General features: G+C 37.9%; 1 protein-coding gene across 1 annotated transcript in view; it reads left to right on the top strand.

The window, feature by feature from the left end:
* PIGK (phosphatidylinositol glycan anchor biosynthesis class K) overlaps nucleotides 1-18,744 on the top strand; it is a 72,762-nt gene that overhangs the window by 41,351 nt on the left and 12,667 nt on the right. The window contains exon 10 of the mRNA XM_054072845.1: nucleotides 6,351-6,426. Coding sequence (XP_053928820.1) covers nucleotides 6,351-6,426 — 76 coding nt within the window. The remainder of the gene's footprint in view (nucleotides 1-6,350; nucleotides 6,427-18,744) is intronic.

Below are 18,744 nucleotides of genomic sequence, written 5' to 3'. Positions count from 1 at the left end.
TTCAGTCTGGGGTACTGTGTTATTCGCATCCTTTGGTCACACGCTGACTGTCTGATCAGTTGTTGTGTTATTGGTTTTGAGCCGCTTCTAGAAGTGGGACGATCTGTTCCGGTATTTTCATTCACACTGGTTAGAAGTTATCTGCCAAACAAACCTAGCAGCGCTGTAGGAGCAGCATAAGCCTTGTACATCGCCGGCAAATAAAGGAAGTAATTCCCAAACCCCTTCTTCCATAATAAATTTTTGTTTCCGATATCCTCTTCTTTAGCCGGTTCACCCTCCGACTTCGGTTTTGTGTAGTTTCTGAGAAAGGTGATCATGTATTAGGACTTTTCATCAAGAAAGGGCATCAAAGAAGTGCAGTATTACCTATGCATGGGTTGTAAGCATGGAGGAGTGCGAGCTGTCCAAGCCATCAAATCTAGAGAATGTATAGAAAGGAAGAAATGTTATCCTTAGTCCTACTGCCTTCTACAATTAATGAATGTTTATATTTGCCCAGAGAGCAGCGTTTTATGGCTTGTCCTTTTATCTAGAACTTTCTCTCTCTTGAATTGTCCTAACGGGCCATTTCTGCCGTGAGCAAACCAGTTAGTGATCACATGCTGCTCTTTTTTTTCTCCTATATTTTTGTAATACTTGCATGAGATAAAATATATCTCTGCCCTGAAGGCACTGCAGCTATTCTGTGTAGCAGACCGTAGGCTGGATTAGCACTTGTGGCAAAATGTGCCACCTTATGATGCTAGGGATTTATTTTTCTTTAGCGCACATTGACTCTCTCAGGATTTTTCCCGTAAGAGTGAGCATGCAAATATAAATAACAAATAAGATTTTTCACTAAATATCTTGACACATTCTACTGGATTTAGATTCACTTTCCGCAGTTTCTGTTTCATGCTTACTTTCCTTCATCTAAGAGCAGTCACAGTGGCAGTATAAAAATAACTTTTAAATTGAATTTTTCAAGTTCCTCCTCTTCTGCTATCTCTTACTGCTTCCCACTTCTCTTCTGATTTTATGTTTCTTTCTAGTCTTCTCCCTGAAAATCAAGATCTCCTTATGCTTTGCATTACCAGCTGTCAGGCGTGATGCCGTATCTGCTGATATGCCACTGTGTTAGCTCGCTTTGGCACTGTTGGCAGCACTCTGCTGTCGTGCTCAATAGAGACAGAAAGGACCATTTCTTGCTGGAAATTCAATTAATGAGAAATGGCTTTTGTTTCTGTAACAGAATTGTTTTGAAAGAAATTAAGCATACAAAGAAATGTGTATTACAACAAATTAGCCCTTAATTTTATAAAGGTTTAAGTGTCAAATATAAATGAACTAAAGAGTGAGGCCGACTAATTTTGTGAAATTACAGCCTCAAAGTGCCGCATTTGATTTGAGCACAAATTCCATCAACTGAGTTTTGTTTGTTTGTTTGTTTCCTGACATAGCTGGTTTTGAGCAAAAGGGAATGCCACCCCAGGCATCTGGAAATCATCTCTGGAAGGAAAGAAGTAACTTGATTTACTTGTGTCCCTCTGCAAAAGGGAGAGGCAGGTCAGAATGATCATGATGGAGATGATCTTTTTTCCTCCACCCTACAAAACAAGAAGAACATCCTTCTGTATTGACTTTTTCTTTCTCTCTAGTTGTGTCCTCTCTGTCTCTTAAGCTGTTTAGAAAAGAACTCCTTTACAAGTAATTCTTCCAGTCTAGGAGACTCAACATTAGCCGGCTGCTAAACTTAGGGATAGTGTAAAATGAAGTAGCAGTTTTCCAGCAAGTTTCTTTGTCGTTGGTACTGACTGCCCTTTTGTGGCTTTTCCTTAATCTGCGTGCAAAACCAACCAAGGAAACGAATGCAGTTTTCTTAAAGACAGAGTATGAGGCTGCTTCCATTCTTGTAAATTAGACAGATTCATGTACTGTCTTGCAGTCACGTATGATGTTTAATTGTTAGCATGGTCCCTCTTATGATTTTGTTTCATGCCAGCTAGCGCTCTCCTGGGCAGCATTTATGCATGTTTCAGGGCATAACCAGTGCCTGCAGTAGCCAGGTTTGGATGCAGCCCCTGCTTTCAGGGAGGGAATTCAGCTGGGCAGTTTGTGAACTATGTCACGTCCCTTGCTCTTAGTGGCAGCGACCTGTCTCTATTCTTACTCAAAATATAGCCTTTTGTGCCCATTTGCTGCAGTAGCTGTTTCTGGCCTTTTCTCTGGACAGACAAATGTTGACTTTACTCTTGTTCTTGGAGCTTTGAGGATGGATGCTGTTTCATAGAGGCCTTTGTATGCGGTGTTTCATCCTTACAAGATAACTATTTCTTATTGCATCGTCCTGTTCTCACCGCTGTTAGAAGACATGACTGCCCAAGAGGTTTTGTTGGTAAAGGTAAAAGAAGCAGAAAGAAATGTCGAGGGAGTTGCCTCATACAAATGTTTAGACCACTAAACTGCTGCTTGCCTCGAGAAATGAAAACAAGATCTGTGGAGCCTTCGTAGTAATATAATTCTCTTCAGAAGAGTTTGTGTTACTTATATGTGTTGAAATGAATACTTAAAGTGGTATGGCTAACTGACATAGTTATACTGCTAGAAGCATGCTGGGCATTTTGAAGCCCTTGGAATCATTTCCAAAACTGACTGTATATGAGTACCTGAAAACTGAGGCCTTTCATAAAGTTCAGTTTCTGTCACACGTACCATCGCTGGATAGGAAAATTAGGAAGATAAATAGGCAAAAAATGTGGGTTTCTCACAACATTTTTACTTTTGTTTGCTTGAAATACAACATAAATTCTCAGGACAACCTTTTTTAGTTAAAAAGAATGTTTAGCCTTGAGAAGAGGAGGCAGAGGGGTGACCTTATTGCTCTCTACAACTCCCTGAAAGGAGGTTGTAGAGAGGAGGGAGCTGGGCTTTTCTCCCAAGTGACAGGGGACAGGACAAGGGGCAATGGCCTCAAGCTGTGCCAGGGGAGATTCAGACTGGATATCAGGAAAAAAAATTTCACAGAAAGGGTCATTGGGCCGTGGCAGAGGCTGCCCAGGGAGGAGGTGGAGTCCCCATCCCTGGAGGTATTTGAAAGATGGGTAGACAAGGTGCTTAGGGACGTGGTTTAGTGGCAGATAGGAACAGTTGGACTCGATGATCCAAGAGGTCTTTTCCAACCTGGTGATTCTATGATTCTGTGATTTCACTAGAGTTAGATGCTTTAAATTTTCCAATGTGTAATATCTATGAACAATGACTATAGTAACAGACTCTTGATCACAAGCATGAGTAGAAGTAGATGAGAATAATCCTAGAGAAATATGTGTTGAAATATTCTGACAGATGATCAAAGAAGAGAGAAGAGCTGAAAACCAAGTGTTGAGGAAAACCTTCGTGAAGTCTTATATATGCTTATGAGTTTAGGCAAAAAAAATATCAGTCATGGGTAGTGAGAACTTGGCGTTTCAAGTTGTCTCAACAATCTGCATATCCTTCCCACAGTTAATTGTTAGATGGATCTGAGCACATGGTACTCGGAGGCAGTGGCATGTTCTTTCCTTTGATAAAATGCCAGGCAGTGGCTTTAAATGATAGCACTGCAGTATCATAATAATGAATACTACTGTATTATTGTCAAATTTGCAAAAATCATTTACTGTGAGGTATTCTTGCACTTTATTTAATAACCTCAAATGCCCAAAGTTTATTGATACACTGCTTTATCATACCTGCTAGCTGAAGTTAATGACTTGCTCCAGGTAGAGGATATAGTCAGGCAATATTTCATACAGCTTTTTTTTTTGCAAGAGTTTTGATCTTCCATGCTCTAATTTATGCAAGTTTCATATAAAAGACAGAGGTGCATGCGCATCCAGTGGAGCAGGCTTATCTACCAGAGAGAAGACTCGAAACACTCTTTTGTAGGCTTGACAGCCAGTACATCCCTGGGTACACATTCAAGTTCATGGCATTTAACCAGAAATTTTGGCAGAACAGTTATATGTTATAAGTTATAGTAGGGTGTACGCATATTATAATGTGGGTATATATATGTGGACATATGTATATATCTGTATGTGCACCTATCTAATCTGTTTTGTATAACGTATATAGATAAAATGTCGTGTAGTTCAATCGACTTGATTTTTTTTCAGAAATTAGATTAGGAAAAAAAAATAGCCCTTTTTTATGTTGAAAGACTCCTATGAGCCTAATTTATATTTAAATCTACATAATACATGTTTATACTATTCTTCCCTCTCACTTTTTTTCAGTGACGCTTCCTAAAGCTGAATATTATCTTGATATTTTTTCTCTATTCTTTTTAATCCTTTGACATTTAAAGAAAGGTGGGTTGTTTTTTCTTTTTGCAATTGGCAAAGAGGGCGTTTGTGCAAGGGAATGCTGACTCTGTCTAGGCAGAAAACATTGCGAAATATACAAAGTCCTTGATCGAACAGAAAATCCTCCCTTCCTGCTATCATTCATTTTACCATCGTTTTAGCTGTTCCTTGCAGTTTCAAGTATTTAATTTGGGGATTTGAGGTCCTGTTTTTATTTTTTCCAGATTTGCAGTGTCCTTGTAAAGACTGTAGAGATAAGTGTTCATATTGATGAATATTTTATTCTGTGTACACTGGTTTCATATCTAGAATGATGGCTGAGAAATGGGTTTATGTAGCTGATATCCATAAATCAAGATGTTGTGTCAGCTAACAGGCTCCCGGTAGTGCAGAAGTCATCTCAAATTCATGCTGACTGTGGGTAGCTAAATAGTGGTGCATTTGGCCGTCAGAACTCTCCAAATGATAGAAAGTAGGAAGGAAATGAGTGGAAAGGTTCCTTCTGCACACTGTGAGCTCACTCTAAGCTCTGATGGTTGTATTGGACTATTAACAGCAGTATATTTCATGTTGCGAGTACAAATTCATCATTGCCATAATAGTCCAAAAACTCTAAAACCCATATAAATAAATGAACTCTTTCAGTAGAGCAGCTTCAGCAGTTCAGAGCTTTCTTACTTAATTTTGTTTAAGCACATTAAACGGGTCTAGATGGGCTGTCATTGTCTTTGAAATATTGCCATGTTTCTTTCATTCTCTTGATTTTAAATTTCTTACACAGTAAGACTTTCATACTTCCTTATACACTTTTCGTTACAAATTTCTGGGTATTCGAGCTCTTATTTGGAGCTTAAAAGCATTTCAAATGACAACAGAAATTCAGAAATGGAGAAGGGAAGAGATGTGCGTTTATTGTCTTCTCTTTTACCACAGCCTGTTGCCTCCCAGTGTAGAGACCAAGCCTGTAGTTTCTGGCTCTTGCCTGGCAGTGAGTCTGCAGGTGAATTAACCCAGCAAGTGTGCATCATTTTTGACTAGAATGGGTATAAGGTAGTAATTTGAACCTGGAAAATAATGTCTTGGCCACAGTTATTGTCTGAAAGTAATTCTGCTTTAACTTTAGAGAAAGCCCTTGTTTTCATAGGGAATTTTTTTTTTTTCCTCCCTTCATCTCTTGTCATATTACTCAAATTCCTATATTCAGAACTCTTCAGAAAGATTGAGGAGTGCACATGCTGTGCAGCTCCAGTAGATGAAAGCAGTATGGTTGAAGGGTTTAAAACATGCTTTCATATTAATTTACTATCATTTAAATATTCTTTTAAGAGACTGCTTATAGATTCTGAATTTTCAGTTGTAACTACGGTTTATTCAAATTTTAAAGGGTTCCCATGCATTCTCTTTGTGAAGTATGCTGCTTTTTTTTTGTTCACACTAGTTCTTTGCCTTATTTGAAAGCAGTGGTACACACTACTGTCCTGGCAAACGCACTGATGTTTGTGTTGTTGAACTTCTACCACAGCTGAACACGGATGTGCACTTGCAGCAAAGATGGGAGATGGTGAATAATCCCTCTTGCCTTTTCAGATGGTCATCTTTGAATTATGTTGGCAGGACTGAGTGAAGAAGCTTATATTGTTAACAGTGCTGAATCTGCTCTGTAAGCGCATAAGACTTTCCTGTGGGGATTTCAGTCCAGCTTTCACCAGCACTTTGTTTGTCTGAAACCAAGTTTAAAGGTTTTCTTTGGTTTCTGTTACTGAGTTTGTGTTTTATGTACTTTTGGTCAGGGAAAATACCCATGATGTTACACATGTTTCCATTTGCTCTAAATTTATTCTTTCACACAATTTTGTAAGAAATATGTTCAATTAAGGTGTAAAATACACTATTTATTTAAGTAAAATAATCATTCAGTTAACCCACGTTTAAAAGTAATGTACCTGAAACTCTTAAATTTCAGTGATTTAACTTGGTAAACATTATACTAACTTTGATAATTGTTAACTTCATTTTTTCCAGGCTTCCGAAGGATGAGTTGGCAACAGAACCACTAAAATATGCTGAACAACTTCCTGTAGCTCAGATAATACACCAGGTATGTCTTTCTATTTTCAGGATTTTCTCTCAGATTAAACAGCATCTGTAATAAAATCTGCTTTTCTAGGTCATACAGAATGAATGTCCTCATGCTGGAAGTATGTAAAAACAACATACGCTTGTTCAGATGACAACTATTAACTAGAAAAGTCTTTTTCTGAACATGGCAATGAAAAGATGCTTGCTGTATGACACAGGTGACACTTCAGAGGTTGCTGTTAAAATTGTTGTCTGTTTCCTGGTGTAAAAGAAAAAAAACCCTCCATTAATTTCTTCAAATTTGCATCATGACCTAAATCATATTCCCCCTCCTGAAAAAGCAGCCAAAGTATAGAATCATTATTATGGAATAATTGTTGTGACGAGTTGAGTAGGGAAAGCAATCTCTCCTCCTAGTGCAGTTCTGAGTTAGTGCTATTTCTAAATAGAGCAGTGTCATCATACTCTCTGCTTTGCATAGTTTTTTGTTCGCTTTTTGTTTTGCACCATTAAAAATAACGAAAGATTGAGATTTTGCCTGGATTGTGCCTTCTAACCGTGTCTTTATTTAAAATCAATACTTCTCCACTGACTTAGGTAAACAAGTGAGGAATGATGTGGACATCTGAGCTGGGTTTGAATAGCAGGCTATAATTTTTATTATAGCATGTCTTTTTTTTTTTTTTTTTAGTTTGCCAATTTATGGAAGAGATCTTTACTGTGCTATACTCCCTTCTTGCTTTTTTCTCAAAGTTCAAAGTCTGATTTGCAAAATATCCTGCTGGTAGATGGGATGCCAAGCCTGCATTCACATGTCTTCTCATTGTTTGCTGTTAGCCAGCAAACTCTGCCTGCTTTGTGGAAACACTCATGGCCAAATGGCATACTTAAAACTTGTAATACACTGTAAAACAAGAGTATCGAGACCTAGCATTTCCTTTCTTGGTGTTACCTAAAAGAAAGCAAAAAGACCTGCGCTGTTGCAGTCATTTTTAACTTTGTAGATGTGAGTCCTGCTTAAGAGACGGTTTTCCCAATTCAGGCCTGAATAAGTCAGATTTCTGTTTTTCTGGGGTACCCTGGCAGTATGGAATCTTTCAGGTAATTCAGTATGCTCTGAAATATCGACGTGAAAAACAGTTTCATCATGGGAGATGAAACTTTGTGGTCAGTTCACTGCTTTGAGATAAGGAGAATCCCAACCTGAAAACTGGGACTTGGTGTCGGTCAGGGTAGCAATAGCAACATAGACAATGTGAGATAAAGCTGTGGTTTCAGACTGAGCGGGTTTTGAATGCTTAAAGATCAACAGGAACAAATAAAAGTCCATTAAATGTCAAAGTTGCTTACAAAATCCTAGTGGTATTAACTATTGTAGATCTTTCTGAATACCTTTGTCAATCAGTGTTTTCAGGCAGCTGAGTCGCACGCTGCAGGCAGTGCTGGTTTTACCTTAAAGGAAACAAGCTTGATTTTAAAACTTTAAAGTGTACAGGTCTTTGCTGCGAGATGTAAACACAAGGGATTTTAAAACTTTAGGTTGAAATCTGCACCTCTGGGAAGAATCTCTGATGTGTTCAGAACATGGAAGATTGGAAATCAGGACCAGTTTGTATGTCAGGAGCTCCCTGGTGTTGTCAGAGCTTTAAATGACCCAACAGCCTGCAAATGTCACATTTAAAATTCTGCCTTCATGCCTGACTCTCAGCATAAATGAATTAAACAGCAGAGCAGGCAGCCAGTCAATATGTTCTTAACAGTGAGAGTGAGCAATGAAACAGTTTGGGGGTTGTTTGGAATCAGTAAATAGAAACTGCATGAAATGGCTCACCTAGAGGAAAATCTCAAATAGGAAACAGAATTAACCTTTAGGATGGTCGACCAGGCAAAATGTCATAGTAATATTTTTACAACATTAGGTGGATAATAACCACAGAGGGTTCATTTGGCTACCGTGTGTTGTACTGCAATAGCATATTGCACTGTAAAAAGGCACAAAACTGATCTGTTTGCTGTAACAAATTTACCAATAGTGTAAGAGCTGTGGTCCACACAAGGCAGCAAACCAGACCCAACAGAACTGCAAATGTCCTTGATGTGGAGAAACAGAATAAAATGACCATTGTTTGGCTAATCGTGTCAGGGAGTCAGGCATCGTACCCTGGTTTTGTGTGATTGTGATGCCGTTTTTGAGCCTCGAGCAGCCGTTATGGCACTAGTAATTATTTGTCATGATAGCAGTATAAGACCAAAAGAATAACAACCCTGTGAACTTCACAGTTCCAGTTCACTGGTACTCTGCACCAGTGTCCTGGTGAATGAGCGCTGCAAAGATTATAATGTGCCATTTCTCAGGGACCTGTGAAACTGGGACATGTGGCGCAAGGGCCATGTTGAGTTTATATAAACAAATATTTTTTACTCTAAAGAAAAGGAAAGAAGTTATAAGAAATAAAATTAACATGGGTAAAACCAACAAATCATATTTGTGGTGTTTTGATACTTTATCCAAATAGGTAATCACTGTGTGTAGTACAGGCCTTTGTTGTTGCTCTGGTATCTCATGTAAGATTCTCTCATGTTAACAAGTTTTGTTTACCTCTAGGCAGTAGTAAAGGCACCAGTAATGCATATTTATAAAGTATACGTTAAAAGTTCACAGTGGTAGACAGGTATCCTAAATCAGTGTAATGCCAAAGTACGTTTTAATTATAGTTAGTAGCCAACATAGCCACTAATTCTATCCAAATTTCACGGTAAATTTATTTTCTTGAACACTACCAACAGTCTTTGTGTTTTTCTTGGGCATTTACATGTGATTTCTAACATTCTCTTCAGTACTTCATCTCTTGTATTTGAATAAAATTATAGTAATGAACAAGAATTGCCTTATGATTTCTAACCCGATTATTCCACAAGAAAATTTCAGACTTGGTACCTCTTAAACTATTTAACAAAAAGAGACCCAGAATCTGATTTTGGGATTGATCTTACACTTTATGGCACTAGTAATTATTTGTCATTATAGCAGTATAAAACCAAAAGAATAACAACCCTATAAACTTCACGCTTCCAGTTCTCAGAAATATGTTATGTTTAATGCATTGGACCATGGTTAATGAGAAAGACAAATGTGAAGAAATGAAAATAAATAGCAGAATGAAAACAAATACTAACATTTAAGCCACTAGTTTTTTAACCCGAATCAGACATTTGTAAAGAAAGAAGCTTTCTCCATTTTCAAAAACAAAACCAAAAAGCGTGTGCTTTTAACTGAAATGAAAAACCACTAGTGCTTGGGAAAGAGATGTAGTCACTAATATAAACTTCTGAAATGGCAAAAGTTAATCTTTCAGAGGAATACCCACATAAGACAGCTTTTTAAATGAGGTTCCTTGTGTATAGCCGTGCATACAATGCTGCTACTTAGCATTAAGTTTATGACTAGTAAGACAAAAAAAAGAAGGGAGAAAAGGAAAGACACTACTTTAATTCTGCACTTGTCTTTAGTTGAAACAGATCTGGTGAAAGAACGGGAGAAACTGTGTTTGAGAAGATTGTTTTCATTTATCATAAAGGATACTCATTGCTGGCCTTCAGTTCTGCAAGGTATTTTAATAAAAATACCCAGCTTCAGTGCCAGTGCTCATGCTCTGAATGTCACCGTGTGTTAATATATTTTGCCTAACTGGGATTTAGGATATTGAAGAGACCTAAATTGTTACAGGTGTCTTACTGATGGAAGAATGTTTTATTGATGAAAGGCACATTTCAGTGGATAAGTGCCAGATCTCCTGATGTTGTTATAATTGAAAACAAAATGAAACAGAAAGTTCAGACCACAATCAAATTGCATACTCGTATTATTTCATTGTAAAATATTAAGCAGATAAATTGAGGTGCTGTTAAAACAGGATGGTATTTCAGGAAACTGAATTCCAGCCCACAGTAGCGATTGCACAATTTACTTGGCTTATAGTTGCACATTTACTTAAAAGTAAAGAGTTCCTAAGTGTTTTCTCATGTAGGGGAATGCAGGGGGAATGTTAGGTACAATTTCTAATTAAATTAGATTGAGTTTTGTTTTGGAGGGATGTGTTAAATTTGCTTGTTTTGTAGAGTCTTTAATCAGTGCGTTTCTGTAGCCTGTCTTTAAAAGCATTAGTGGAAAATGCCTCCTGTAATCTCAGGAGATTACTGGGAGATCATGCTAACCCTGTTGAGTAAATCTTTCTCCCTGTTCCATATTCAGTTGAGCAACTCCTGTGGGCACCATTAGCTTTGCTGAGTTTAAACTCGGAGCACGTTGGGGAGTTGCCCCATCCAGTCTGTTGTGAGGGTAGTGACTGCAGTCCACAATAAGGGAAATTAAACAAGAAATTTAAGAAAGAATATGGGAGAGGGATCTCTGGAGTTACAGATGGATGGGCTGATGGTCATCAAAGATAACTGAGTTACAGTTCTATATTAAGTCTTTCAAGAAGGTCTTTGTTTCCATAATTTCTGTGCTTTTGTGATGAGTTTGCCCCCCCTCCAATAAAATAATTTTGCTTTGAATATCAGTTTTTATTCATTCCTGAGACCTCACTCTCACATAGTAGAGGGGTGTTAGTTTATTGCTTTTGTTGATGTTATTGCTGTTTCACGCTGATTTAATTGAGAGAGGTTTTCTTTAGTGGCATTTGGCAGAAATTGTTGAAACGGTATTAAGAAAATAGAACGCACCATGTTGTATAGATTTTTTTGAAGTATTCTTTGATTATCTATAACAGAACAATTTTAGCTCTCAAACTTGGATGTTTTCATGAACATTAAATTAAAGCAGTTTTATGTGGCTTACAATCTTTGTGAAGTGCTCGATACGAAAATTAACCCATCACGTACTGACAGAGACTTGAAAGCGTAACTTTAAAATGCAGGGCTCTTACTCGTGTCTTGCCCTTCACCTCGTAGCTGCCCAGTCACAGTCGTTTCATTTCAAGGGAGGCATCTTGCACTCAGTCTGCGTCTGCCCTGATGGTGGAGTCTGAATTCCTAACTTTTATTAAAAAAACATTAGTGGTCTTCAGAACTTTGGTCAAGTATGCAAGGTGTTTAACAGCACAGCACTAGCACAGATTTTGATTTTTCTTTAATGCAGGCAATAATTTTGGTTTCTGGAGAATAATTTATTGAAATTTTTAAAGTACTTTGCTAAGTGATACTTGCATTTTAGTGTGTTTACTGTTACAGGCTAAGAGGTTCAAAAGCAATTTGTGATACTTGGATGGGTAAAGTTTCAGACAGCTATTTATACATTCTCTGAAAATCCATTCCTGCAGCTGTGTTTGAAAATAACTTTAAAGCATGGCTTGCTTTTCAGAACAGCGGTTACAGTGTTCAGCTAGATGATGTCAGAGATAAAATATGACCTTTCACCAAAAGGTCCAAGTCCTGCTGCAGCTGTGAGCGCAGGCACAGGTCTTTCTAGGAATGCTTTTCTTTGTCAGAGCTGAAATTTTTTGGGATGATTGAAAATTGAATTTTTCATATCAAAGGTTAGAAAGTGCTCTCACTTTAGAATTCAATTTTATTTTAACAAAATACATTATGTAGCTACCCACCAAAAATCCTTGTGGCGTGTCACCTTGTACTAAGAGACCTGCCTGGTCAAGTTTTAGTTTTGCAGTTCTGAGCAGTGAAGTGCAGACAGTGTTGTCCCCTTACTGCTGCCACTTCTTGTGGCCTCTTTGGAGTACATGGAAAACAGCAGCCTGTTCTGGCAGCTCTGCCTGCTCCAGACTAGAGGTGAGAAAAGCAAGTTTTGATGTATGTCATGGAAATCTGTCAGTGTCTTCTTTGTCAAGCTGACCTGCAGTCCTTTTTGGGGCTCAAGCGCTCTGACTATATTCATTTTGCAGAACTTAATGCAAATGTGCTGTTGTACGTCTTTTGCTGAACCAGCCTTTCTCCATCTAGGGCACTTGGGGTGTATAGGAGTTAGAAATTAATGCGTTTTACTGAAGGCGGGGAGGAGGCTGCAATTCCTTTTCTGTATTAAGCATACGTCTATGAATCATGTTTTGCCTGCATTTTATAACTAATGGAAGTAGTCTCAAGTGGAAGCATGACTGGATGTTATCCAGTAAATAAGAACTTGTTTCTTTCCCTAGATTATATATAGTATGTGGATTTAATTTCTCTCACTGTTGCATATATTAGACATTATATTGTTTTGGCTTCCTTTAAACTGAATTCTACCTAGTAGAAAACCCTGAACCCAAAAGGAGCAGAACAAACTTTCTGTGAAAACCTATTACTGCACAGTTTTGCCAACCATCGAACTGAGTTCATCACAGAGCAGCAAGGATTCTCCTGCCAACACTGAGTGCTGTTTGGTGCATATAGGTGCTTTGAAGTTAACTCCTTAATATTTCTTCTAATATTAAGGTTGATTAAAAAATTGTGAGTGGCAGATTCTTGCTGTGTGTAGTAGTCATGTAACGTATAAAATGTGTACCTTTAAATCTAGAGAATGAGTGCTTAAATATTTTGATAGTACTGTTTTCTATAAATCATAAACTCAGAATGGAATAGTCCTCTGTTTCTCTGAGTCATTCCAAGAAATCACCACACTCTTGACTTGGTTGTAGCTGGTACAGATCTTTCACTGGCAAAACAATAAACCAGAAACATTTTCAGACATTTTTACTTAAAATGAGCTGCTGCAGAGTCAGTGATGGTGTTCAGCATCCTCCTAGGTAAGTTGGTCGTCCACACAATAAAGTTGTCTCTCTTCTTTTCTTATTCAGAAATTAAGTAGCACATTAGCCTAATGAAATCTCATGGGCAAAGTCATAAAACTCCTGAGTTAGAGCATATTTCTGAGCGTAGCATAAAAGATTTTTGCGAAAGATACAAATAATTTTTTTTTTTTGTTTTGCTGTTGTTTTTCTCATTAGCGCTTTCTGATCACATAAGACAATGATGTGGAGTTAGCATAAATTAGTGGTGATCTGTTTTTACAGACAAGGCGCAGCTGCTTTTGTTGTGTAATGTTTTTCATCTGAGCATGAGGGAAACCCTCTGGAAGCAGAGACCTAGTAAAGCAGTCTCTTTTCTGCCATTTTCCCATTAGAGGACTGTTGTGGGCAATCACTCTCTGCCTATCCAGGATCATTATTTTACTGCTTCTCAACCACAGGGCAGGTTTGCTTCTTTATCTCTTTGTTAAGTTGAAATATTAGATGGAAGTATTTCTTTTAGTCCTCCAGACACAATAAAGATAAGTGTCTTAGAATTATGTTTATTTCAAATGCTGCCTCCCAAATCTTAAAAATTTAGCAGTAATTACGAGGAGCTTCATTTCTGGGAGGGCAGACTACCAAAATATTTATGCATGGGGAACTCTTCTTTTGTCTGCACGCAACACTTCTCAGCAGAGCCAGGAAAGAGGCATCAGTATTTTTTGTTGCTGACTGAGCATTACAGGGGAACTGAATGTAGTATTAAATTCTTCCAATTATAGCTGAATACAATGGATTGAGTAACTAAATGCATGGAGAGGTCTCTTGCATGAGGAATCTGGACAGTCAGCTGTGGGTTTTTTGGTTTTAACTGTTTCCTACTAGAAATACCACACTGGACATCTCCTGTAAGTCAGGAAGGGAAACTTTGCCCTGGCCTGTTCCGCTGCCCAGAGGCCCTGGAGATGGTAGCTTTTTCTTGCCAGAAATGTTGCATGTATGCTCCATTCTTTCTTCCCTCTTTATGCATTAAAACATGTAACATTACCTTGTTCCTTGCATTTTTTTTCACATGAAACCAAAGTATATTTTAAATACAATAAAAGAATTGTCTTTTTCCTATTGCGCAGCTCTGTTAAGGACAGTTAGTTGAGCAATATCAGAATGTCCTGTTTGATGTGCATGTACATTATTAGCTTGCTTGGGAATCGGTTGGGTCGAGACTCTGTTGTCACGTCTTGAAATGTGGATTTATCACTTCTTCACAGAAGTGGCACCTAGGAAGGTGACCGTAACTCCCAGACCACGTTCTCCCTCCGAGATAGTGACCGCTTCAGGGAGATGCAAGAGCAGAAAGGGAGGAAAATGATGCAGTTTTCAAAATGACCATTTTAAGCTGTACAGATCCTGCAGTCTGGACAGAGAAGTACAGCACCAAACTGTTCAGTTTTCAGAGGTCATGTCTTTTCTCTTTCCCTGACCTATGAAAACCCTTACGTTTAAAGATCGGCATTATATCTCCATTCTTCTTTAGCACAGGGTGGGAGATCAGTATGACAGGCAGCGTGGAGTAATTTAACATGAGGCTGCCCCTGAAGTGGCCACGCTCCACTCTCCCCCGTGTTCGAGTCCTGTGCTTATTAAACACAGCAGGGAGCTGAAAACTACTGCTAAAAAAAAGAGGAGAGGAGGGAGGCATTTTTCAGCCTGGCTGGGTGCATGACTACTGAATTTCTAAGGCCAACAAGAACAGGCAGTATCAGACAAAATTCATATTCCCTGAAAAAAATTGTGTATATTTCTTATGGTCAGGTGAGAGAGAGTGAAAATAATTTCTACTCTGGAAAGTTGAAATGGAAATAAATTTAAGGCTTTTCTGCATATCATGGGAGTGCTCAGTTTGCCCTTGAGAATACTGGTAATATGAGGCATTATATGTGAATATAGTGCCATCATTTCATGGATTATGTGACATTGGTTTCATACCCACCAGCATATAGAATTGTCAGACATACTATTAAAAAATATATTTAAAGATACCCCGGCTCTATAGTAGGTATAATTTTTAGACTTGCCAGGTTGGATTTGCAGCTTCTTTAAGAGGTAATTCCTGTAATCGTTTCTTTTTAATAAGCACTATCTAAGATATAAAGTGAAAGAAGAGGTTCAGGAAGTGCCTGTAACATGTCAGGCTTTATAGAGTGCTGTAGATCTTTGTGGTTTACTCATCTGAACATCAAATAACTGCTTTTGAAGGGTCAGTAGTAGCTGTGTGACCATGAACTCTAGAGGTCATTGTATTTCTTACATTCCAAAAAAATGATTTGCCTTTTTTTCAGCTGGATCAGCCATGTGTTTAAAGATCCTGCACGCACAAACCTTTCAATATGCGCTATCGATCTTTCAATGTCTTTGTTTTGGCTTTGGACTTGATTGTGCTATGATTCCCTTTTGTCATGCTTTACAACCTGCTCTTGACTGTGATTTTAAGACTGTGGCTGCTCTCTGTGGTGTTCTGTAGTTGTGCTCAGAGCTTTACAGAAAGAGACAGGTTCAAAAATGCTTACAGCTTAAAGTAAACTTCACATAGCCTGTTGGCAAAGCAAGGGTAGCAGTGAGAGATTCTGATTTGTGGACTAAGGCCATAAAGGAACGTTATGTTAATTTCTTTTGACTTTCTGCACGAAGTACATGGATACTTTATTTATATTCTCCCTTCTTTGTGGCTGTATTGAAATCAGGAAGGATAACTAAAAAAAAAAAAAAAGGAGTGAGTAGAGGCTGGTAGGTGTTTAATCAAAATATTGTAATTATAGGACGAATATAGATGAGGAGGACGATTACGATTGCTATTACTCAGAAGGTGGTGGAGCACTGGAATAGCTCTCCAGGGAAGCAGTCATGATGCCAAGCCTGGCAGTATTCCAGAAGCATTTGGACAACCCTCAGACACATGGTGTGAACGTTGGGGTTGTCCTGTGCAGGGCAGGAGTTGAACTTGATGATCCTTGTGGGTCCTTCCAACTCAGGACATTCTATGATTGTGTGATGCTACGATTCATGTTAGTGCATGTGTGTGATTACAGACAGTGTGTGTGACATTACAGCTGTTATTGAAGAAGCAATATGTGTGTATCCCGGGGGTCTCAGTTGCTAATGTCGCATGAGTTGTTGCATAGTGCTATAGATAAAATATCAATATCTTTTTAGGCAGCTGATGTTAGAACTGCTGCTGTTGCTGCAAATGTAAGGAGGTTATTTTTAAGTGAGTTCTGTGATTTGAGACTCTTGGCTTTCCTTTGTGGTCATAATAAGCTTGGCTAATGTCAGAGCTTTTTTGCTAAAATTATCTCTCCAGCCACTTTCAGTCTCAGCGTTGTAGTCCTCTATTAAGCATATAATTCACTCTTGTCATCATTCTTTGCTTCCCTGAGATTTTTTGTGATACACCGGGGTGCATTCATTTGCATTTGTCATTTATAAGCCTGAATTCTTAGATGTTCTTAGTCTTTTTGGATTTGTCTGCGCTGGGCCCCATTTATTTTCTGTTCCTTCAAATATTGGAAAAGTGAATACTATTTAGGTCACTGTGGTGAGTTGTATCCACTGGGGATAACTGAATAGGTTTTCAGTGCATAATGGTATGCAAATAATATACCTCTGCCTCTCATGGGTATAGACTAAATATATGCACAAGCTTTCTGTGACCTTAATAGGTTTGTAGGCATCATAATACACCGTGTGCTGCTGTAGCATATTATCTGATGTACAAATATTTCAGCCTGTGGTTGAGGGCAAAGAAATGTATGCAATAACTCTGTGAATTTAGTATGTGATCCACACACCTTCCTGAGTATGGAGGTGTATACAGCGATATAGCTGATTTACTTTTGTAACATAAGCAGTAGGTTTTAATAATAGTCACCGTTAATAAAACAGAAGATGCTTAATGTCTTACGCTTAGAATAGGCTAATTCATTACATTGGTACGGTGTCTTGATGCAAGATGAAACTGAAAAACACAGTAAAATGATAATTTACACCATTAGACTGTTTCGAGTTTATGATGCTTCATATGTAAAAGTACCTTTTAAAAATTTTGCTTCTTTTTAGTTTGTTTTTTATTTTTAGTTTATTATTACAGATTCTAGAGCAATTCAGGAAACAGACATTGCATTTAGAAAAACCTTGCTTTAGTGAAGCTTTCTGTGCAAGAGAATTCATTCTTTCTAAAACTTCATTTTACTTAAATTAACTTGTATTTCCACTGAGGATGGCTTATATTAAGCACAAAGGGAGGCTTAGCGGTTTAGACTTCCATCAAATAAACTGCATAACTAAAAAGAGAAGATGCCAAGCCTCACACTCTTGTACTTGAAGGTATTGTGTTCTCTCTCATGGGAACTTGAGATTAGAGAAATTATAAAGGCTTTGCATAAAAACAGGGAGTTAGAATTAATTTTTGCTTAAGCAGGGAAGTGTCAAAAGCCTATTATGGTAATTTTTCAATTTTGTCTTAACCGTTCACACATTTTAAAATAGTTGTACAATTGAGTGGAGGCATAATTGATGTGTTGTCATTTCTTTTTTTTTCCTTGGGCCATCATAAAATGTAGTGTAGGTGCACTTAGGCTTGGAAGAAGTAGGTGGGCTAATTAACTAGATGAAAATTTTTATATCGTAGTGAGAAAATTTGCCTAATGGATTGGAATAGTATTCTAAGAGTGGTTCCCTTATTCTTAATTACATCCAAGTACCAAATATCAATATTACATGAAGACAATTAAATTACAAAAACCATAGTGAGAAAACATAATTCCTAGCAGTAGAACTTTGGGGTAGTAGAGACTGTCATCTTCATTATTATTGTAGAAGCAGTAGCAGTAAAAGTCTACATAAAAAACCCCCCGTTACTTAATAACTTTATTCATTGTCTTTTATTGTAAATTAAATGCTTAAAATGTCATGGAATGAAGACCTACTGCTACATCTATTTTGTTAATCTTTATTGAATTAAAAAGTTATAAGTCTTGTCTATGTCATAACAGCCTATAAAGTGCTAGGGCAGTTTAAATATTATGCATGATCTAATAGAATTTTAGGACCTGCCTAATTAAAGGAAAACTGATTTAGCAAAACCTTTTAATGGTAAATTGAACCACATTTTCTTTCAGTAAATACAGTATTTAACAGATTGAATACAGTTCCAGTGTTGCTTTCATTTTGGTGATCAGTTTTGCTGTTCCGTAGGAGTCGTTGGTGGAACAAGGTTTACATTTGGAGCGAATCTTACTGGCAAATGTGATATTAAGCAATACTCCTGAGTGGTCATTGATTAGTAAGACTTTTGTTTTTATATGCAGAGAAACGGGCTCTTTCCTGCCTTTCAGCTGATTTTTCTGCAGAAGCCTCTTTGGGTGATGATAGATCTGCATCTGGCATCGCCAAATTAGGCGCAACTTGTTTGGAATGGTTTTTTAGCTCTATCTGCTGTTGGAACAGGTGGGAAGACAGAGATCTGCTGTATCACAGGGATGAGGCGTGTTGTCCCTCATAACTTTTCCTGGTCCTGCTGAACAGCTGCTGTCAAGTGTCACATTCAGTCTCTTTTC

Source organism: Cuculus canorus, chromosome 8 (genome assembly GCF_017976375.1).
Source record: "Cuculus canorus isolate bCucCan1 chromosome 8, bCucCan1.pri, whole genome shotgun sequence".
Classification (NCBI taxonomy): Eukaryota; Metazoa; Chordata; class Aves; order Cuculiformes; family Cuculidae; genus Cuculus; species Cuculus canorus.
Note: the sequence above shows the minus strand (reverse complement) of the source record. Positions and strands in the feature narration are given on the sequence as shown.